The sequence below is a fragment of the Leucopleurus acutus genome, assembly GCF_964270905.1.
Source record: "Leucopleurus acutus genome assembly, chromosome: 3".
NCBI classification, from domain to species: Eukaryota; Metazoa; Chordata; class Mammalia; order Artiodactyla; family Delphinidae; genus Leucopleurus; species Leucopleurus acutus.
In genome coordinates, this window is record NC_139145.1 from 18,311,477 (window position 1) to 18,334,215 (window position 22,739).

A 22,739-nucleotide genomic window follows, 5' to 3' on the forward strand; every position below is an offset into this window, starting at 1 on the left:
AAGCACCACAGCCACGGCCCTGCCCCAAAGCCCTCCTGCGCCCCTCCTCATCCCCGCCCATTCCCAGCCCAGCTGGCCCTTTGCACCTACAAAGACAGAGCACCCTGGGGGACTCACCCTCCCGCCAGGGCACCCGAGCTCTTTACCATTGGGCTTGGTGCACGCCCCCAGGAGGTTGACCACGTTGAGGTGGTTACCGATGTGGATTAGGATTTTGAGCTCTGACATCAGGGCACGGTGCTCGCTGGCTGTGGCGCTCTCTGGAGGGAACATGGGGGCTTCGCGTGGTGCCCAGCCCACCACCCAGCCCCTGCACGACCCTCTTTCTGCACCACTAGCTTAGCTGAGGCATGGCCAGTGCTCTTGCTGGTGTGGGCGCAGCACATCCCACCTGCCTCTCTGAGGCAAAGGGTTTAGGTGGAACTGGTAAGTATTACTCAGAGATGAACCCCAGGCTCAGCTCTAATTCCCATGGACTCCCTGTAGAACCTAGGGTAAGAATCTGTTCTGAACCTCAGTTTCCCCTCCTGTACCACAGACCCACCAGCCCACCCAGAGCTGCTGATCCTCACCAGCTCAGCCACCCCTTCTACCAGCTGACCCCACACCTTTCAGCATTTTCACGGCCACAGTGTCACAGCTGCTGCCCTTGTTGATGCCAAAGGCCGAGGCTTCCACCACCTTCCCAAAGGCCCCATGGCCGAGGACTCTCCCTGTGGGGGCAGGGAGCCGGTTCCAGGTGAGCTGTATGGGGGTGAGGGTGGAGAGGATTGGGCAGAAGGGACAACCCCTGTGGAGGGCCAGGAAGGAAGGCCCAGGAGGCAGAGGAAAGTTGGGCTCCCCTCTGCCAAACAGGAAGTGCATGGGGAGTGGGAGTGGGAAGAGAGGGAGAGGAGAGGCAGACAGGAAGGCCTGCATCCTCTCCCAGCAGGTGTGATGGGCCCACCCTGCTTAGAGCAGCAGGAAGTGACCTTGGGGGCCTGGGAATTGAGAGCCCCAATCATTGTTCTGGGGATGCATGCCTAGATGGACAGGTCGGGCCAGGTGGGGGCTAGGTGGGACTTTCTGGCATGAGTTCTGAGAATGGAGGGATTTCAAGGCTCTAGCCTGCCCAGCCCCATAGCAGCTGAAGCTGTCTCTGCCCAGCAGTACAGGGTGGGTGAAGTAGGCTGGGTGCGGGGTCTCACCGAGGTGCAGCCGTTCCCTGGGGAACTCCCACTGACTGGCATCATAGGACAGGTATTCACACTGCTCCTCCAAAGGCACTTCCCCAGGGTCCATGATGATGGACAAGTAGCCGGTCTTGATGTCTGCATGGGTTGGCTGGGGGTGCGGATGGGGACAGCTCATTGACTTGGCCATACCACCCTGGCTTGGGTAAAACTTTGTCTGGGACAGATGGGAGCTCCTTAGGGACTTTCAATATAGGAGGGGACAGATGGACAGACAACCTCTGGTCCTGTAAGAGCCCAGCATGGAGGGGACAGGGAGGCCTCCCAGGATACAAGGCTTCCACGTGGAACAATATTCCTTAACTTAAGGGCTAGCCAGGGTGGAGAGAGACCACATGAGGAGCTGGGGAGAGACTCAGCTGGGGGAGGAGTGCTCACCCTCCTCATGTTACAGAAGATGAGGAGGAGGAGGACCCAGAAGAAGACGGCGATGACCCCGGTGCCAATAAGGATCACGATCTCCATGTTGCCTTTATCCTCGGAGCCTGAGTGGGCAGAAAGAGGCTAGTGTGTGCGTGTTGTGAGGAGGGAGAGGGTGCACCTTGCGGGGAGTGCCCCTTCTGGTGGGCACAACTAGCAGTGAGGTGGCCACGAGAAGACGGCGCCAAGGGCAGGCGGAGGGTGGGTGGAGGGGCGTGAAGGGGAGGCCGGACCTTCCACGGCCACGCTGGCAGAGGAGTTGACGCAGCCCTTGGCGTTGCACACACTGCACAGATAGCGCCCAGCATCCTCCTCGCGTACGCGCTGGATGCTCAGCCTCTGGTTCGAGTCCGCCAGGTCGATTCCTGCAGCGAGTTGGTGCAGGTTCGAGTTCAGGTAGGTCTGGGGCCTGGCCTCACCAGCTTCCGGACCCCCTCCCTCCTTTACCCACGTCCATCCCCCTACCGGACTCTTCCTCCAGCAGCCTCTCATCTTTGTACCACACGATGCTGGGCATGTGCGCCCCGGCCACCGGGCACCTCATCTCCAAGGAATCGCTCACATTCACCAGGAGGTCAGTCAAGTTCTGCGTGAGCCGCGGGACTTCCAGGGCTGGGGGCGGGGTGGAGACGGAGCTAATTGGAGCTTCAGAAAGCGGGAGGGCCCTCCAGGAAAGGGCCCTCCAGGGCTAGGAACTCTCGAAGCTGAAGGGTCAGGATTTGAGTTCGGGGGTGGGCCGGGCTGCGCACCTCCACAGAAGGGCTGGGAAGGGTGACGCTCTTGCAGGCTCGGGCTCGGGAATGGACCCCCCAGGCGCATGCTGGGCTGGGGGTGAAGGCTCCTTGGGAAGCGCCGCCCTGCCCTGCCCTCAGGCCCTGCCTGCCTCACCCTGCACTGACAGGTACTTCTTGTGGCAGTGCTTGTCGTGGCTGCGCCGGTCCTGCACCTCGCACACGTAGTCGCCTTCATGTTCTGGTGCCACGCTGGGGATGGTCAGGCTGAGCGTGGCGTGGCGCACCCCGGGCGCCGCCTCCTCCAGACTGGCGGCCAGCGGCGTGGCGAATAGGTGCACGTTCTTGCAGTCGAGCAGCAGTGGGTTCCCGTGAGCGTCATGCAATGTGGACAGGTTGAGGCGGTACCAGCGCAAATGCTGATAAGTGTAATTGTCAGCCCGGCAGCTCAGGCGCACGGCCTGTCCCTCTAGAGGATCTTCTGATGGCTCCGATTCTATGCTGAAGCCATCGGGGATGGCTGGGGAGGGAGGAGGAACTACTATGAAGCTGTGTCACAGTGTTGGCTCACTTACCCCCCTGCCCAGGGGCTCTCTCTCCCTTTTTCATTGGCCTTTGGACTCACTCAGCTCTCAACTAAGGGTGTACATCACATGTATCTGGGGCAGGGACACCACTCTGGAGCCCTCTTTTCCCTCTCACTTACAAGAGACCAGCTCTCTGAAGTCATTTCCACCAGGGTCTCCTCCGGCCTTGCCTCCTTCTAGCTTTTTCCTAGACAAGCCCCAACTGGCTGCTGCCCCTACCTCTCCCAGGATCCCAGATCATCATTGAGTTCCTTGCTACCAGGCTCAGCAGGGGCCTAAGTCCCCATTCTCCCTCACTGCTGACCACACTCCCCACCACTGTCCTCTCCTTGAAACAATCTGGTTTCATTAGCTTTTGGCAATGCCTCCCAATTTCCTTTTGTCCCTCTGGCCATTCATTGTCAAGCTCCTACGGGCTCCTCTCCCCTCCAAAGTGTTCTCTTTGGATCCATCTTTCTTCCACATGCCCTCGTCTACACCTCTGGGCCCAGTGACTGTCCTTCCATGATCTTTTTAGCTTTTCTGAGGTCACTAACAAGTTTGAAAATCTGAGGAAACTATGGACCTTCCCCCCCAGGGCAAAATGCACATAGGAACCAGCTGCTGTGCAGGATCCAGGGCTTAGGAAGAGGGTGGGAGGGAAGTGGAGTTAGGCGGAGCTGTGGGGAACAAGAGGGCACCCGTAGGGGAGGCACTCCAGGTCTGGGGGCAGACGGTGCCAATCCATCCCAGTGGATTACCACCCCAGTCCATATGCCTATGACCTCCAACTCTATCCCTCCTGCCCAGACCCAGGGGCCCAGTGGACACTGGATATCTCTCCTGGGTGCCTCAAGGTCACCAGAACTCAATGGGCCCCAATCTAGGCATATCATCTTCTCCCAGGCCTGTTCTCCTCCTGTGCCCACCTGGCTCCTGACCTCCATCCAGGCCTGCCCAAGTCACTCACTGGTCACGTAGAAGTAGATGAGCCGCTCATCCTGGCCCACTTTGTTGAAGACCACGCACTTGTACATGGCAGACACATTGGCGTCCTGGATCACCAGCTTGCTCACCGTCTGGACAGGACATGTGTCAGGCATAAGGATCCCTTTCCTGCATGAGTTCCCCTACCCCAACCTCCTTTTCTGCATGGAGGTTGCTGTGCCCACCAGAGTAATGGGGAAAACTGAGGCTCTGAGCTGGAGATGACCAAAGCTCAGAGACAGTACCAGGAATGGTGAGGCAGGGAAAAGGTGGTGAGACCCTTGGGCAGCAGCAAGAGGTGGCTCCCCAGAAAACCCAAGGAACAGCACTATGGACAGTTGGCCTCAACTGTGGCTGAGGTCAGAGGGCAGCATTAAGCAGGACCAGAGAGACCTCTGGCTGTGGATGGGCTCAGGCTGTGGCCATATCGAGGAGGGGACAGGGGCCTGGTAGCACTGGGATGGTCCAAGCCAGAGTTAGGATTCATGCTCTGGTCACATCAAGGGTCAGCCTGTGGTCCAAGGGGAGAAGCTGGTCACTGTGTGAGATCCTTGTGATGTGCCCATGAACGCCCCAGGGCTTTTGTGATGTGCCCACAAGTGCCCTGGGTAGTGGCAAGGGGAGGGGCTGGGTTCCAGGGCTCCAGAAGGACTCTGGCCTGGGGGAGTAGGAAGCTTGGAAGCAGAGGAGGAGAGAGGGCCATAGGCCCTGCCTACCATCCAAAGACCCCACCCCCCAACCCCAAGCCGGGCACTTCCTGGCCAGCCTGGAACAGGAAGAGGCTCTGGAGGTGTGTAGGAAAACAGGAAGTGACTGTAGGAAGTGGGTGCCTTTGTTCAGTCCTTCCCCTGCCTGGCCTTTTCTAGGCATTGCCCCCACCCTGAGCCAGCAGCTCAGCAGCCTTTGGTAAGGATGGAGCCGGCCCCCAGCCCCAACCCTCCTAGCCCTGGGTGGCTTGGGCCCATGGCCTTGAATCTCAGCTTCCCTGTCTGGGAAGCAGTTGGAGGTTTGGCCCCCACAGTCTACATGCAGGCAGGGAAACATGCCCAGAGACACTGCAGAAAGGTTACTGACTCTCAGCTACTATCGCAAGAGTTCTGCAAGCCCAGTGGAAACCTAGAAGGCCAGGAGAGGGCCCCACCCCGCCTCCTTTCTTCTTCTCCCCCAGCCACTCAGTGGCCTGGTTGGCCCATACCTTATTTTTGCCCTCCACAAACTCAGTCCAGGTGTCCAAGCTCTCAATGGGGTTCACAGCATCCTGCATGGTCACCTCCCTCCAGTCCTGGCACTGTGGCATTTGGTCTCGCTGCTGCCGCCGCTGGCTGCGAAAGACAAGAAGGGGCAGGGGCAGGTCAGGGATACAGGCAGAGAGGGCCCACACTGGGGGTAGGGTCAAGCTTTTCTCCTACTCAGATTCATCTCACATCATGGTGGGTAAGGCTGGCCCTTGGGCTGAAGTGAGGTGGGGAGGCTGGCCCTTGGGCTGAAGTGAGGTGGGTAAGGCTGGCCCTTGGGCTGAAGTGAGGTGGGGAGGCTTTGTTTCTGGGACACTGTTCAGGGCCTGGCGACCCATCCTGCATGAGCTGCCAGACACAGCCTTCCCCAGTAAGCCAGGACCTGCGCCTGCAGAGCACCACAAGCCCGTGGCTCTGCGGTTATCCTCTAGTCTGCTGTGCCTCCTGCTTCTACCTGCATGTGTCCCTTCCTGCAAAGTCCACCCAGATCTCCTAGGGCAGCAAAGTCACCAATCCTGTTACAGGAAGCCCTCTCCCTCCCTACCCCTTCTAGAGCTGCAGCCCCTCCCTGGGCTGGCTGTGCATCCCAGCACCTTTGGTCTCCTGCTGGGATGGGGGTCTGGGGGGAAGGGGTGGCCCAAGGGAGGCTCTTGTCTGTCCCTAATGGAGCAGAGTTGGCCCCAGGGTTCTGTAATCATGCAGAGCATAACGGTAGAGCTTAAGAGGGAAGCACATTTGGAGGTGCCAGGGACCTGCAACCTCGTGGTCTAGAAGAATCTCTTATGAGCCTTGAATGTTGTGGACTGGCCACCCTGACTGAACCTTCCTAACTGATCATGCCAGGGCCACAGCCCCTTTGCCGGTATAAGCCACCCTGTCTCCCTTGGGTTCCCAGCTCCCAGCCTGTGACCCTGCACCCTGCCCATTAGGATCTCTTGCTAAAAGGCAAATGTGACTAGTTACTCCCCTGCTCAACACCATTCACTGGTTCTCTAGTGCCTTCCAGACCACTGACCACCTTGGCCCCTCCATTCCAGGTTCTTGTTTGTCCAAGTTTTCTCTGTTCTCCCAGACTGTCCTGTTGGCGCCCAGTCAGGTAGGGCAGTGTGGCCCAGCAGTGGGGCAAGATCTGCTGCTTATTTTGCCATGACCTTAGGAAAGGTACATCCCTTCTCTGACCTTACTTTTCTCCTCTCTAAGGGGTCATGGTGAGCGCTGCACAGATGAGCTGATGAGCATTGGACATACTTAGTGTGCCTTGGGGCTTGGTACAAGTCTCACAAAACTAGCCTAGGTCTGCCTGTTTCGTGAGAGGTGTCCTCCCCGGTGCCCAGAGGTCCTCTCCAGATATGCAATTGTGTGTCAGGAGGGCTTTGCTTTCAAGGGAGGTGGGTGGGCTGGACCATCCCCAGTGTCCAGCCCGGCCTGACTGATATAAGTGAGCCTTGCTCAGGCGAGGTGAGGTCAGGGATTGGCTACAATCCCTGAATCGCGACAGGGTTCGGGTTTAGAGCAGGGGTCTGGGGAGGGCTGTGGACAGTAAGTGGGGGTTATGACTGAGGTTGGAGATTGGGCTGGGAAGTAAGGGGAGACAGGGTGGAGCCACACTCACAGGCTGCGCTGGGTGAAGGTCTTGCAGGGCGTCCACGGCCGCCAGTGCCACTGGATGCTGAGAGGAGGGGGCACTCCATAGGCAGTACAGGTGAGGGCCTGGCGACTATGGCGGGAGTAGATGCTGGGGGAGGAGGCTTCCTTCTCGTGGATGTGGGGAGGCACTGGGGACACAGGCAGACAGCCAATCAGTCAGCCTCCCCCACCACACCCGCCTATCCACCATCTCCTCTCCTGTCCTGCCCACACATACCATTTACCACCAGCTCCAGGCTGATGTTGCGCCTCAGGCCGGCCGCGGAGTTCCACAGGGCGAGGGTGTAGATGCCCGCACTGGCTTCCGTCACCTCCTTGAGCACCAGAACGTGTGGACTATGGCGCCCCGACACTGCCTTTCTGTCCTTGTACCTGGACCAGGAAGGGAGTTCAGGGGGCTTTGCGGACCCCACCCTGGCCCTGTCCTGGCACTCCTTCCATGAAGCACCCCAGCCCCTACAACTGAGATATACTGTCAGGAGGCAGGAGAGGCCAGGAGCAAGAGGCCCCTCCTGCACCAGACCAGGCTGCTGGGAAGAGTAGTAGGGGTGTGGGCTGCGGCAGCTGACTCTGGACTGGGGAACAGATGGCCTAAAGGCTATGGGGATGGTCTCCAGGCTCAACCTACCGGGTCTCACAACACCTATAGGCTCAGGGACAACTGCAGTCCCCAGGGGTCCTTGTCTGTCTCTCATAGGCTTCACCAGTGTGTGCTGTGAAGGGGTGGAGGTGCAGTCCCCAAGGGGCACAGCTCCTTACCACATGGGGGTCCAGGAGCCCTGACCCTGGCTCTGCCCTTTTTGGAGCTCTCCACATATGGGGACTTCTTGTTGCCCTGCCCCCTCCCCAGGGCTATGCAACTCACTGTCCTGCCTTGCTTGGATGCTAGACACCTGCAAGTCTCCCTCTCTCCTATATTCATATCACCCACTCGTCAGAGAAGCTGTGTGAACCGGGAGCTGGCCCTCGGGCCTGTGCCTGCCCATCTGCATGCTAGTGTTCACACGTATGTCTGTTAACTGTCCGTCTCCCCTACTGAGCTGTACAGGGACTGTCCCCTCACTGCCATATCCCCTACACGTAGAGCAGCGCCCAGCACAAGTAGGTGCTCGACGCACATGTGAATGAATAAATAAACTCACATCCCAAAGGAGACTCCTCCCCAGTACTGTAGGCAGTGCTCCTGCAACCCAAGCTCTGGACTCTGCCTGGAAGCTGCCCTCCCTTAGGCAGGTGCCTTACCCTGGTTTACTAAGCCAGAGAATCACTAGGAGAAGCACAGCCCTCAGGGCAGAGAGTAACAGTGAGGGGGATGCGGGGGTCTGACCCTCAGCTGCAACACCACAGCCCAGTCAGAAGAGACGTGACTTGCCAAGAGTCACACAACAGGGCAGAGCAGGACCAAGGCTGTGAGGCCTGCTGGTCTCTGGTGCAGAATCCTGGTTGCCACCTGCCCCATTTGTGATCCTAGGTGAACTGCTTCACTGACCCAAGCCCCTGTGTCCTCATCTGAAAACCAGGGAAACCAAATGAACCTTCTTGCAGGTGTCATCAGGCCTACCCAAGATATGGCCTTTAGGGTCAGCCCGATGCCGGCCACACAGAGGCTGCTTTGGGAACCAGGACCAGCCTGTCTGTCTGTCCACTAGATATCCATCCATTCACTTACTCATAATCATCACACGATTACCTGGAAGAGTTGGCCCCTGTGGAGCTATGGTCACCGTTAGTGCCCTGGGGCAGGTGTCTCTGTGAACAGTGGGCCCAGCTGAGCACTTCTTGGAGGAAGGTATTGGCCAAGTGAGAAAAGAAAGGCCAGATGTGGTGGGAATGGTGAGAGGCAGTCAGCTGCCAGAGGATCAGGCCTGGGCCAGATCTCTGATGCAACAGAGCTGGCCACCCTCCTAGACAGGGTCAGTACTACTGGCCTTGAAGGGCAGGGTACTGGGCCCTAGGCGTCTCCAAGAGACCACACCTGTGAGGGAGGCTCCAGACTGCATCAGCGCCCTTCTGGACCCTGTCTCAAGGGTCCCGGTCCTGCACCAGATGCCCCTGATGGACCCCAAAGCCTGTGGCCTCAGAGGTAGGGTCACAGAAGGCGCAGGCCCAGGGCATCTGGGGGCTCTCCCAGGAGAAGCCTGTTTCCAGCCTATGGCCAATGAAGTGGGATGCTGGCTGAGAATGTCTGGGCTTCTGCTTGCCCAGCTCCAGGCTTTCAGCAAATGTCATCCTGCCTGGTGGGAGGTGCTCCTGGCTGGGAAGGCAAGGCTCCTCTGGCCAACTGTGAAAGAATGGAGCAGACTCCTCCCAGGAGGCTCAGGGCTTGGGCAGGAATGCCATTCCCCTTTCCTGGCCTGTTTTCCTCATGTGTACGATAAGGGTCAGGCTAGAGTGTGATCTCCCAGGGTCAGGCCAAGTGGACTGCTCAGATGGCTGAAGGGTGCATGGTGGGGTGCTATGCCTTCCTGAGCTCTCTGGGAGCTCTCTGGGAGTGCCCGATGAGGGTGAAGCCACCAGTGAGGGACCCCTCACTGACACTTGGCATACCCTGCAAGGGAGACCATACTCTCAGGTCACACACCAGAACTGGGGATCTGGAGCCTGAAGGCCTTCCGGAAGTTCTAGCCCACTGCCACACACATCAGCCCAGGGCCCAGCACCATAATAATTTGTGAAACCCCTGTGACATCTCCAAAATTCTGGTTAGAAGGATCCTGGGTGTGGCAACCTGTTTGGAGAGGGGCCTAGGAAACCTGAAGTCATCCCTCTATGACACCCTCCAGCAGGGGCCCTCAGAGAGGCTGAGTGGGTGCAGGAAACAGTTAGATAAAGCCCTATGCTGTGCCCACACACACCCACACATAACAGGAGACCGGTATTTACACTCTTTCACAGTTTAGCGGCAATTCAGGCCAACCTTTCCTCTAGCCAAAATATCGCATTATGTGCATATTCCTTAGAATCTTCATAAGGGTTCCCTGCCCAGGGTGCAGGCTCTGATAGTGGGGACAGTTCCCCATCCAAGTCTCAAGGAGTAGGCCGTGGTGGGGAGAATGCTGCCCTTCCCTCCCTGTGGTTCTTTTCTGCATTGGACCTGGTGGGTAGTGAGGGGCAGGAGCGAGGGAGGTACCATTGGAACTCCGGCGGGGGGTATGCTGCCAGCTTCACGGGCAGTTTCACCAGCTCGTCTCCTGCCGTGGCCTCCAGGATGGGACCCTTGAGCCACTCGACGCTGATGAAGGGCTTTTCTGCCAGACGGGAGGCATCAGGGTAAAGCTGGGTCCAGCATCGCTGACCCACCACCACCCAGGGATTCACAGCCACCCCCAGTGGCCAGATGCCCTGCTTTCTGTGGTGTGGGAACCGGGCAGTCCGTCCACTCACGGCCCTCCCTTCCCTCTGGCTGGACGCCACACTGCTCAGGTGCACCATGACCTATGACCCTGGGCCCACACTGCACAAGAACCCTTGTTCCCCAGGCTTGACAACTGACCTAGCCCAGGCCATGCTGGGCACAATGACCTGACAGGCCGTACCATGCACAATGACCTCAGTGCTCTCCTGGAATTGCTGGATGCCATTGTTGGCCAGACACACATATGGGCCCAAGTCGTGCTGGCTGACGTTGTGGATGGTGAGGATGCTGGAGAGCTCTGTGTGAGTCTGCTGGGATCGCCGCTCCGGCACCCACTTACCCCGCTCTGCCTGCCCAGGACCAGGGGAAGCATAGGGTCAGAGCAGGCTGGCTCTGAGAGAACTAACCCCCATAGGCACACACCCCAGCCCAGCCAGCAATAGCTCCAGAAGCCTTGGACCCAGACCCAGAGTTTTCCTCAGGATAGGAAAACTTCTGTATCAGACAGGGGCTCCTGGGGCAGGACTGAGCCTGCACCTCTTCTACACAGAGGTAAGTGTGTGCCTGACCAGGGTGAGTGTGGGTAGTGATGGGGATTCCTGGGGATGATTCAGTCACAGCCCCTGGCAGGGCTGCTGACCTCACCTGCTTCCCTGGATAGTCCCAGTCGAAGGTGACACCCGAATTGAACTCAGCCCACACAGTGCAGTTCAGGACCAGCTTTTCCCCAACCAGCAGCTCCAGTGATTTCTTGGGGAACAGCTGGATGTCATAGAGCTCATTTCCTGGTGACACACACACAGTGACCCCCATGTCCCTCATAGGACAACGTGCACAGAGTACAGGGCACCCACTGAGACCAGCCAAACCATGGCACCTACAGCTTCATTACTGTGAAATGGGGGGTCCCTGTCCTCTTCCTGCAGTTCTCCTCCCAAGACATGGGGAGTGGTTGCTGGGTGAGGGCCCTACAGCCCTAGGCAGCCCCTACCTGTGATATGCACGAGGAAGGGGTTGGATAGGAAGGCCTGGCCACCCCAAGTGGTCTCACACTGCAGGTACAGGGCATCGCGCAGCAGGGGAGTGGGCACACGCATGCCCCGGCGGTCGTCCCACACCACTTCCTGCCCATCAGGCCACAGTGCTGAGCTTTGCTGTAGAGACATGGTGGCTGTCAGCGCCCAGCTGCCCCCTTCCTCTTGGCCAGAGAAGCAGCAGTTTTCCCAGGGACAGGACTGGAGGGCCAGATCCAGGGTGGGTGTTGGCGTGGGGTTGTACCGAGCGCAGCGTGACGTTGAGGCCGGGGATGGACACCAGGCAGGGCACCCACATGGAGTCCTTCCTGTTGACCAGCAGTGTGTCCGGCTTGTTGATGAATGGCTGCTCCAAGTCTGAGGAGAGGGGGCATGTTGTGGGAGGGGAAGGCGGGGCTCAGGGGGTCTCTGCCCAGGTCTGAGGCTGCAGGGCAGCCCCATGGGGTTCAAAGGCTGGGGGTGGGGGTGCAGGTGCCAGCCACCCCTCCAGGACCCAGGACCCTGCCTGTGGCTCCTGAGTGGCCGCATGGGTGAGTGCTGGACCCCTCTCACCTCTCACAAATACGTAGGTGCTGGCTGCAGTGGTGCCCTCAATGCGAGCCTTGATATACTTGTAGTAGCAGCGGTAGCTGCCCGTGTCATTGGCGTGGGCCTGCTGCAGCAGCAGAACCTTGCAGTAGGGCCGGGCATCTGTGCCCTCACAGTCTCGCACGATCCCCATGTCCTCGCCGTCCTTCTCCCCTGTGACTGGTGCATCCTGAGCCCCTGGCCAGGCCCACTCCAGGGGGTGCTGCCCCCTGGCAGAGGATGCAGGACATCAAGAGGGGCCCAGGCTGCAGCCCTGGGGGACAGTCCCTGTGGAACCTCCTCAGGAGCCAAGCCTGGCCCATAGCTTATCTCACCCAGAGGTCAGGGCAGACCAGCGTTTGGGCACATACCATGAACCTGGGGCAGGGTGCTCCCTGAGACCCTTGGGGCCTCTGCCTGGCTCCTGGGCCTGCATGTGGCAGGCTGTCCTGCAGAGAAGTCTGAGCCTCAGATTATAGCTGGGGCTGCAGGGAAGATAACAGGTCTGGGGTCTGTGTGGGTGGGCCTGGGGCCAGTGAAGGGTGGCTGAGGGTGGGTGCAGGCAACCTGGGGTCCATGCAGGATGACCTGGGCATGGGCATGGGGTGGCCTGGGGTCAGTGTGGGGTGACCCAAGGGTGGATGCAGGGTGACTGATCTGTGGTCCATATGAAATTAAGAGGGGTGGGTATGGGTGAAATGGGGGTGGGTGCAGGGTGCCTGTGTCTGCAGAGCAGGGGATGGTCTATGCCTCCAGGCACCTACAACTCAAGCCACTTGGAAGCAACCCTAAGCCTCGAGGCCTCTGCCCTGGGGAGAGGCTGCCTTCTGGGTGCTCCGCCACCATCTGCTTGGCCTTCTGTAGTCTCCTTGGCCTGCCAGGTAGGAGGGACCCAGTCCCCTGCCCTCCTGGCTGAGGGCTGAATACCTGCAGGAGATGGACAGGCTGTCACTGGAGTCGATGACGTGTGTCTCCTCCGTGATGTTCAGGGTTGGGGGGGTCATGGAGTAGCCACTCGCCAGGCCTGGGGTGGGAGATAGGGTTAGCATGGGACTGGGTCATGAGTTCACATGATGACATCCATCCGGTGCTGATGGGCCCCTCCCCGGGCAGGGGCTACCTAGGCTCTCAGCCCTGAGCAGTACCTATAAGGCCCCAAGACAACTGGTAACCTCCACCTCAGGTTGCCCCCTGGCTGCAGACTGGGCCCAGCCCCAAGTGAGCCCTGATTGAGCCCTGGACTGAACCTCTAGCCCCGCATGAGCAGAGCTGTCAACATGAAGTCAATAGGGGAGACCACAGGCCTCATCCTACATTGGGTGAGGCCTGGAGCACATCTCCTCGGCATTGTGACCCCCACATTTCTGCCTGAAGGCTCCTCCCCCCAGATGCACAGCTACTGTTTGTGAGGGAGACCTGCACAGTGCAGACTGCCAAACATGCACAGAACTCAGGCCTTGGTTTCTCCCTGGAATTCTGCCTGTGACCTCGCCCTCTCCCATGTCCCATGGAGTCCAGCTCACATGTCCTTGGTTCCATCAGTTTCTCTTCACCCCCAAGGCGCCCTCTGGCTGCCCCAGCTCTCCTCTCCCTGCTCTCCCTGCCTCAGCCCCCCATTCCTCCAAAAGGGCTAATCCCCAAACAGGTAACTGCCTCGCCTGGTTAAACACCGTCCTGTGGCCCTCCAGGACCTTGGCCCTGCTGCCCACGCAGCTCCTTACTCCCCATCCTCCTCCCAGCAGGATAGTGTGTGTAGTGTTTGCATGTGTGTGTGCACATGCACGCGTGTGTGTTGTCTCTGTGTGTGCATAGATCTGTGTTTATAGGACTGATATGTGAGTGTTGTGTGTGACTTTGTGTGTGTGTCATTGACATGTCTGCGTGTGCACGCATGTGAATTTGTGTGTGTGTGTGTGATCCTGGGGGAGGGTGGGAGCAGGCCCCAGGGGAGGTCTGGACCTGGAACTCTAGCAGATGCATCCTGCCAGGACCATCCTGAGACAACAGGAAGAGAGGACTGTGTGGCCGGAGGCCCAGGGCTGCGTCCTGTCCCTCCCCCAAGTCCCTGTCCTCCTGGGGGGCACAGCTCACTATCCTGCCCCAGCCCCCAGTCCTACAGGTTCAGCTCCTCTGCCCTTTCCAGCCCAGCTCCCTGAGGCTTGGGGTCTTGCCCTGGCAGCTAATTGTGGGAGGCAGAGGCTGGGGGAATCCCCACCATACTTGGTTCTACACCACCCTGACCCCAAGCTGCCCTAGGAAGAGGCACCAGGACGGCACACTCTGCACCCCAAGGTCTCATTTCAGCATCACCTGGACAAGTTGGCTGCCAGGGCCTGGCTGGCCTCTCCCTCTGTGCCTCCTGCTGGCCAAACTTTTCTAGGTAACCCACCACCGTAGGTCAGAGGCAGAAGGCCCTCATCCAGCATCTAATCCCACTAGTATCTAGTACAGCCAGGGAAACTGAGACCCTCCAGCTGGACTACACCACAGCCCTAAGAAGGCAGCCCTTCATCTAGCCGGATGTTGTGAACACTGAAGTCTCTCCTTAACTCGAATCCAGTGCACCCACTCCTGGCACTCAGGACAGTGGCCCCACCCTGGGGCCCCGAGATGGGAAAGTAGCCCTGGGCTCTGCCACCAGGTCCACTCCTCCCCAGGGTGGTACCAGCCCCCGCATCACATCTCCCCACCATGTACCCCCAGGGCTGCTGGGGTGTAGGAGCCCCACAGTGGGTAGGCTCTGCTCTGGTGTTGAGGGGCCAGGAAGGAATCCGAGGCGGACACCACTAAGATGGGCTTTGAAAGAGAAGTAGGATTTTCCAGGCAGTGGAAAGTGAATAAAGCCATGCCAGGCAAACTGGCCTCTGAGCTACATAAGTGGGGGGAGAGGGGAATGATGGACTTGGGTTTGGACTTGTGAGGGGATCAAAGAACTGGCTGTCCCTGTGGACCAGTCAGGAGTCAGGCCTGAGGCTGGCATGTGGGCACCAGAGGAGAGGTGCAGCGGCCAGGACCCACCTGCCCTGGGTTATGTATGCCTGCATGGTGAGGCCTGCAGCATTGCCCTGGGGCCCCTGGGGAGGCCAAGCAAGGGTCCCCTTCTCTGGGGTGCTCCTCCAGGGCACAAACCTGGCACCCTGGCAACAGAGCTATGGCATTTGTCAGCCCAGCTTCCTTGTGCAACTCCTCTTTGCTTCTAAGATAAAGTGGGGGACCCCAGCCCTCTCCCTTCTGCCTACTCCCCTTCTCTCCAGCTTCAACTCCTGACACATCTGAGAGGAACAGACCTCTCACCATTGTCCCAAAGTGCCAGGTTTTTCATATCTTGAAGTCTCTGTCTGCTAATTTTTTTTGCCCTGGACATTTGTACTTCCTTCCCTCCTGTGGAGCTCCCTCTTTAGGGTCTAGTTCATGAGTCCCTTCTCTATGGGGCAGTCACTGTTACTCAGGCAGTGTTGGCCTCCTAGGCTCATGGTGTTAGAACACTTATTGGACTGAACTGTGGTTTTCTGGTCACATCTGAACAGAGGCTGTATGTTATTCATCTTTCTAACCTTAATACAAAAGAGGTGCACACCAAAGATTGAGGGTATGGATAGAAGGATGGTAGGATGGAAGATGGATGATCAGATGAATAAATGGATGGATATGTGGGAGGGTGGGTGGGTTGAGTGGATGGATGGGGGATGGAGCCTATAGGAGCTTCCTCCCTAGAGGCCACCATACCACCAAAGGAAGCATCTCCATCAGTGTGCTAAACGGGAAGATCCATAGTGTTTGCCAACCATTTCACCCATCTGAGAGAGCCTTTCCTTTGTTGCCACATGCCCTGAATTTCCCCAGTGCTTCTCTTTCTTCAGTCACTTCCACTGGACCCTGTGTGATCAGTAGTCTTCACTGCAGACATCACTGTCCTCCTCCATCCTTCCTGCCTTAACTGAAACCTGGCTTTCTGAGGACACCACTGCCCCTGGGGTGATTATTGCTCCCATTGCACACATCAGAGAACTCCTTGCAGTCACTTCCCCTTTTCCAGCAGCACCAGCCACTCCCCACTAAAGCTGTCATCAGCTGCTGTCCTGGTCACTTCCCCTCATTCTCTGCTCCGAGCTCTTCAGGCCCCTCCACCCCAACTCAGGCCATTCCTCATAACTTCGACATCCACACGGGTGAGTCACCAGCACCCTGGCCTTTGCAGTCCTCATCTCCATTGTCCTCCCTCCTCCCTTCAGCCCCTCACTTCCTGGGCATACCCTGGACTTGGTCCCCACCAGAAGCTGTGCCATCACTGAGTGCCTATCTTCTTGCACTTCTCTCCTTGCCTCCTCTGCCTCCTGCCAGGTGCCACTGTCCCACCACTGCTAAGTTCTTCAACCTCATCAAAACTCTGAGGCCAAGGACCCCTCTGCATTGCTACCTCCTCCTGGCTTCACCTCTCTTTTGGCACTGCATGTCCCATGGCCCATCATTCTGAATGCTCCCTTGCCCCTGCTCTCCACCGCAACCCTGCAGCACCCATGTCCCTCAGTGGCTCGGCTTGCAGCACAAAGCCAGAGCCCCATGCTGCTGCCTCCCCTTTCTTTTCCTTTTGGCAGACCCTAAATGACCCCCGGGCTGCAGTTCAGAGTGTTCCCTTCTCTCTCACTCTCAGCACTAATGAAGTAGAGCCATCAGATGGAGACTCCTCATCTTCCCACATCTAAATCCCACACCCTTGCCCTAGGCCCTGGAAACTCTCTGACATTCCTGCTCCCAAGGCAAAGCCCTCCATTGAGCTAGGGATCCCAACCCCCCAGATCTGACCACTGTAGATAATTTCTTTCTTTCCTGATTACCAATTTTTCTCTATGGAATCATCCCGCATCTTATAAACAAACAAAAACTCCTCAATTCCTTGATCCTATATTCCCTTCCTCTTTTCTATTCCCATTCCTAGCAAAAACTCTGCTCGCTCACTCCTTGCTCTCACATTTGCTCATCTTCCCACAGGGTGCAGCCCCCTCCCCTGCTTCATGGAGCCACTGGTCAAGGTATCCTGTGACTTCCATGCTGCTGTGGGAGGCCCTCCAGGGCAGAGAGCAGAGCTGTTCCCTCTTCTGCTAGCTTCTGTGAGCTCACTCTCCCCTCGTCCTCCGTCCCCTCTGTCCAACACCAAGTGCTGCAGCTCCTCACTTTCTCTTCTGTACCAGTCTCTCTCCTAAGCGTCCATATACTTGCGAAATCTCTACCTCTAGCCCAGACCCCTTTGCTCAACTCCAGCCTTAAGTATCCAGCTGCCACTTCACTTGGCCATCCCACAGACACCTTGAGTTCCACATTTCTGTTGCTGAACTGCAGACTCACATCCTCTCCACCCCTGCCAAATCTATCTCCTTGATAGCTCCCATCTCCCCAGATGGGAGCTCCTGTGGATGCCCACCTCTCCCACCCTGGCCCATTCACCCACCACCAAAGCATCCCAGAGCCAGCCCCCACTCTCCTGCTGGAGCCTAACCAACTGCACTCACCCCCACAGTAGCCCCTGGCCCACTCTTGCCCTCCTCCAATCCTTCACACAGTTGACAGTGATAGTTAACGCAAAGGAGACAAATCATGCTCCTGCTTAAATTTCGTCAGTGACTTTCCACTACACTTTAAAGAAAATCCAAACTTCTGACCGTGGCCTGGCCCCCGCCCCCCCTCCACACCCTCTTGGTCCACTCTCACGTCCTATTCTTGTCCTCCAGCCACCATGGCCTCCAGGCTGTGGGGACCCAAACAGTCCTCTTTTCTACCCCACTCCATGCCTAGCACTGACAGAGAGTCAAGGCTCAATAGATCCTTGTTGAATGAATAAACGAATGGACAGATGGACGAATGGATGGATGGATGGATGAGTGGGTGAATGGAAGGTTGAGTGGATGGATGGATGGGTGGAAATATGGAAGGAAAGATGGTTAGCTGAATGGACAGACGGATGGATGGATGGAAGGATGGAAAGGTGGAAAAAAGAAAGAATGGCTAGATGGAAGGACAGATGGACAGATAGATGGATGGACAGGCAGATGGATAGATGGATGAATGGATGGATGGATGGAAGAATGGGTGGATGGAAGGAGGGATGAATGGCTGACTGGTTGGCCTAACAAACCTCTGAGGTCTTTCTTTGGGTTGGAGCTTTGTCAAACCTTGTTGTTCCTTTGGAAAAGATGTTTCTGGTTTTAAAGGCCAGGCTCCCTGGTGACCATCTGTACAGGCTGCTCAGCAGCTGGGGCAGATTCAGGCCTAGTTTGCCATGCCCAGAGGCTCCGTGCTGCCCAGCCCCCACCTGAAACCCCAAAGAAGGCGCATCCTTCCTGCCTGGCTGTTGTCTGTCCCCACTGTCCTTCCCTTCCCGAAGCAGGAAGCACTGTCATCCTGGCTTCTGCCGCACTCCCCCTGCCTTCCTGTTCCTGACCCAGGAACTGGCTTCTTCCTTCCCCTGGCCAGCAGCCCTGGCCCCCTAGCCTGAGCAGAGCAATCCGGGCAGGCGCCAGGCCGAGGTCAGGGAGGCCAGAGAGCATACCTCCTCTTCTCTGTGCTGTCAGCAGCCTTGGGCAGTGGGACCCTGGGGTCAGCCACAGGCGCTGGCTGTGGAAGCAGCACACCAGGATCCTGGGTGAGGGGCAGGCAGGAGGGGTGGGAAGTCCTGTGGGTTAGGCACTGAACCACAGCCCAGCAGTCACTGCCTCATTTGATCCTCACGTAGCCTGGGAGGGAGGGAGGGATCACGAGTCCAGTCAGCAATGAGGAAACTGAGGCTCCAGGCTCCACATCAGTGATAACCAGCAGCTGTGCAGGAGCCCAAGTCTGACCAAGTCCAGGCCCATCCCTGCCTGGGACTCAGCCCTCACATCTCTCCATCTCCTTCTCTCCCACTGCCACCCCGAGTGCCAGTCTCCCTACCTCTCTGCTCCCTAGCAGTCTCCTTCCTGGCCTCCAATTTGTTGCTCAGCCCAGCGGACACCTTCACTGGCTCCTTGTGGCCCTCTGGAGCTGTGAATGCCCTTGGCCCAGCCTCCAGGGTGATGCCCTGCCCAACAGGCCCCCCCTTCTAACCAGCTTCACCTCCCAATTCTTCTGCCACACAGTCAAGACACCAGCCACACCCAGTATCCACCTGCTGAGCACACCAGGCCCTCACCCACCACATGGGGAAGGTTTGTACCTTTGTGTGGCTCCTGGGGGCCAGGATGTCATTGGCCCATGGCTCTGTCCTCAGGTTCAGCACAACCAACCCAGGGATGATGTCAGGATGGTGTGTAAGCTCAGGGGTGCCCCTACATACTCTGGCAGAGTGTAGCAGTAGTGGTTTTTGCATTTGCAATTCCTTATTTCAAGGAAATGTCATGGTCACCTGGTGGGTGACAGGCGCTGTACTGCAGTCCTGCTAGTCTGGTCCACACTCTCCTTAGCATCTGTGCCCTGGAGGACAGAGGCAGCCAGGGCCAGGCCCATGGCTGCAGATTGAAGGCAAGCTGAGGGGAAAGCACTGGGGGCAGGTGAGGCCAGGTTGGGGTCTCCATGCATCAGTCCCAGGGGTGGGCCGAGTTGGAGAGCCGGCTCTAAGGCCCTCTCCCTTCATTCTTGGGGCCAGGCTTGTGCATAGACCTTGGAAGAAGGCTCAGGGGTGTTCTGTCTTGGAGTCCCCCCACCACCACCTGGATGGCAGCCTCTGTGCCTCCAGAGGTCAAGGGTGAGGTCAATAGTCCATCAGTCCTCCTACCTCCCACCCTGCAGGGCTGAGATGGGAGGGGCTGTACTGAGAGAGAGTGCCCGAAGCCCCGTGAGCCCAGCTGCACACCCTACAATGTCATTCTGACTATGACCTCAGGCAAGTCACTTCCCCTGCTCCAAACTTATGAAATGAGAATTGTCCCCAAGATTATTGGGAACCACAGACCACCATAATACCACACTAAGAACCATTGTAAGGATAAACTGTTGCTGGCTCAGGCACACTGAGACCTTCACTGTCACTGTCTGTCCACTGTTTTGTATGTCACGGCAGTTGCATCTCACTGTGACTCTGTGCTTTGGTCAAAGTGCCAAGGTGGGGGACGGTCAGAGAAAGCCTTGCCAGTGGGAGGGAGTGCTCCTGTGAGTTGAAATAGGCTTTGTAGACTGAACAGGAGCTTGCTGGCCCAGGAGGAGGGCACAGAGGGCAGAGGGACATGTGCAAAGACCAGAGTGCAGGTGACCTTGGACTGTCAGGGAGGTGGAACAGATGGAGCATGGTGTGGAGTAATGAGGCCCCAGAGAAAGGCCCCGGGTTACAGGCCCAGCCTTAGGCTCTTGGTGGCTCATTTAACTGGAGCTGCTCAAGGTGCGCTCCTTCCTCCTGGAGGTGGCACAACCCCAGGGCTTCAAGCCTACCTCTGAGCCCCCCACCCTCCCTGGCAGCTCTCCTGAGCTCCAGCCCCAGAGGACTCTGCTTCCCAGATGTCTCCTGCCAGGCGCCCCCAGCCCTCATACCACACCACCCACTGAGGAGAACAATGAGCCACAGGGCACAGAAGTACCCCCAACCCAGATGAGCAAGTGTTAAAAGTATAGAGGATTCCCAGTGTTGGCAAGGATGTGGACAAACAGGCACTCACAGTAATAAAAAAAAATGCTCATATACTTTGACCCCCAAATTCTGCTTACCTCAATATACCCCGTTACAACAACAGACAACAAGAGCAAACATTTTCTGTATGCCAGCACAGCCTATGCACTTGTGCATACCACACCCCTGTATTGCCCCCCTGGGTACTATTCTTACCATTTTGCGGATGAGAAAACGAAGGCACAGAGGTTAACTTGCTAGTCAGAGGTTATCTTTGGGGGACAGGATTATGGGAAGCTGCTATTTACTCTATACTTCCTCAGAACCAGCACCAACAGCAGCGTGGCTGGAAGCACCAGGCCTGCCCCTCTCCTCTCCCTGCCACTTGGCAAAGTGCTTTGCACTCGCAGAGCTCAGATGCTTAGCAGTAGATGCCTTCCAGCCCGAGTGCCACCCCTAGACATTCTGGGGCTGCCTTTTCCAGTCCCCTTCTTTGCCACCCCACTGCCTGGCCAGCCTCAAAATCCCTCCTCTGGCTCACCACACCAGTGTCTCCCCACTGGTCCAGGCCTTTCCCAGTGGTCAAAGGAGTCTTCTAGAACACAAATCACTCTTCTGCCTAAAACAATTTCCTGCCTCTCCGCTACTTAGGGATGGAATCTGATCTTCTCAAGGGACTCACCAGTCACTCTCGTCACCTGCCTGGTGCCTGCTCTAGCCCCAGGGTCGCAATTTTAGGTCCCCTCCTGGGGGCTTCTCTGCATGTTTCCACAGCTTCATGCAGCGGCTTGACTCACTGCACTTGACAGTTCCTCAGTGCAAGGATGAGAGCCTTTCCAGGGTGGCATCCCCAGCATGGACTTGACCCTGGATTGTTCTTGACTGGCTTTGAGGATCCAGGGAACAAAGCAACAGCACACAGTGTGTGGGCAGGTGTGGAGGCAAGGGATGGAGGTGCAGATGTCCTGCCCTGAAGTAGGCACATCTGCCAGGGGTAGGCCTGGGGGAAAGCAATGTGTCTAGTGGCATGCTGCTTTTGAAAGCTGTACAGGACATCAAGGTGAAAATGTCCATGAGGTGGTCAGAAATTTAGGACCCCACATGCCCACCTCTCTAGTGCTTTCCCTGGAGAATGTGGACAACACCTGCCATGCCTGCCCCTTCTTGCCCCTCAGCCCCTATGCCATCTGGCACCAGGCACCAGACACTTGTCACTTCCCTCAAAGCTGCTCTAGCATCTAATGAGCCATTTCATTCCTCTGGCCTTAATTTTCTAATCTTTAAAATGGGCACAATAGCCTATGTCACAAGGTTAAAATCTTCACACACGCTAGTGTGAAGAAATTTGATTAACCATTTCACTGGTAGACACTCCAAGTGTGTGTGCGTGTATGTGTGCACATAAGTGCTGCTTCATACAAACGAAACTCCATTTGGTAGAATTCAGGATAGCTTTGAGGATGGTGCTTTAGGTTGGATAAGGATAAGAGCTTCCCCTGAACCTACCTGAAAGCCTAGATTCTGTGCTCCTGGGGCACACAGGGAGTGGGAATGAAGCCCCCCTCCCGCCCTAGTAGACCCCTCCCACTTGGAGCGGCATCACCTTCTGCCTGGAATTCTCAGTAGCCTTCTGCATGTATCTGGAGCAGGAGAAAGGTCATGTGCTGAGGCTGGGGTATGTGATGGGTGCAGGCTAGGTGGATGTCAGGCTACATACGGCTGCCCTTGGGACCCTAGCAGGAGGGCCTGTACTATCAGCCCAAGAGGGGCCGGCGGGGGCAGGTGGCCCGAGGAAGGCTCAGATCTTTGTTTTAGAGTGGTCCTGCTGAAGCAGCCTAGAGGCAATTTTGGGAAGCAGGGAGTGTTGGAGAGGCTGAGTGGGACCGTGGGCTGCCTGAGTACCCCCTGGGGGTGAGATGGGGAGGAAGGGCACCCTGGTAGATGTGGAGCTCCCAGTGCAGCACAGCTGTGGGTGCAGCCAACTGTGCCAGGCAGTTGCCCTGGCCTTTCTGGGATCAGGGCTCTGCTCTGTGGCAGCGGGACGGGTGGTGTTATCAGACAGCCCAGCTGGCTCAGAGGTGGCCCCCCAGCGCTGCTAAATCTGGGCCATGGGCTCCTGCTGCAGGAAGAGGGAAATGCAGGCAGGATGTCCTCTCCTGTGGCTGACAAGTCCTTTCCCATGAACCCATGCTGACCTCGCTGGCCACGTGGCGGGGCTCCCCCACTTGCCACCCTGAAACCTGTGCCTGCTCACTGGGCCACCCACACCCCAGCCAGGCCTCGGGGATGGGGGTGGCCTGGGGCACCAGAGCCAGGCAGCAGCGTGCCTGCTGTCAGCCACACCCAGCCTCAGCGGCAGCCAGCGCCAAAGCCCGCATCTTCCTGCTCCCAGGCTT

The 22,739-nt window shown here is 57.6% G+C and overlaps 1 protein-coding gene across 1 annotated transcript in view; it reads right to left on the reverse strand.

Moving 5' to 3' along the window:
• The window catches only part of FLT4 (fms related receptor tyrosine kinase 4), a gene marked incomplete at both ends in the record, with an annotated part of 36,709 nt that overhangs the window by 9,991 nt on the left and 3,979 nt on the right, over positions 1 to 22,739 (reverse strand). Inside the window, 18 exons of the mRNA XM_082835885.1 lie at positions 147 to 260; positions 609 to 713; positions 1,188 to 1,323; positions 1,611 to 1,717; positions 1,886 to 2,017; positions 2,118 to 2,264; positions 2,541 to 2,903; positions 3,920 to 4,028; positions 5,132 to 5,258; positions 6,784 to 6,946; positions 7,036 to 7,190; positions 9,949 to 10,066; positions 10,355 to 10,523; positions 10,819 to 10,958; positions 11,165 to 11,327; positions 11,452 to 11,564; positions 11,760 to 12,004; positions 12,702 to 12,798. Coding sequence (XP_082692011.1) covers positions 147 to 260; positions 609 to 713; positions 1,188 to 1,323; positions 1,611 to 1,717; positions 1,886 to 2,017; positions 2,118 to 2,264; positions 2,541 to 2,903; positions 3,920 to 4,028; positions 5,132 to 5,258; positions 6,784 to 6,946; positions 7,036 to 7,190; positions 9,949 to 10,066; positions 10,355 to 10,523; positions 10,819 to 10,958; positions 11,165 to 11,327; positions 11,452 to 11,564; positions 11,760 to 12,004; positions 12,702 to 12,798 — 2,703 coding nt within the window. The remainder of the gene's footprint in view (positions 1 to 146; positions 261 to 608; positions 714 to 1,187; positions 1,324 to 1,610; positions 1,718 to 1,885; positions 2,018 to 2,117; positions 2,265 to 2,540; positions 2,904 to 3,919; positions 4,029 to 5,131; positions 5,259 to 6,783; positions 6,947 to 7,035; positions 7,191 to 9,948; positions 10,067 to 10,354; positions 10,524 to 10,818; positions 10,959 to 11,164; positions 11,328 to 11,451; positions 11,565 to 11,759; positions 12,005 to 12,701; positions 12,799 to 22,739) is intronic.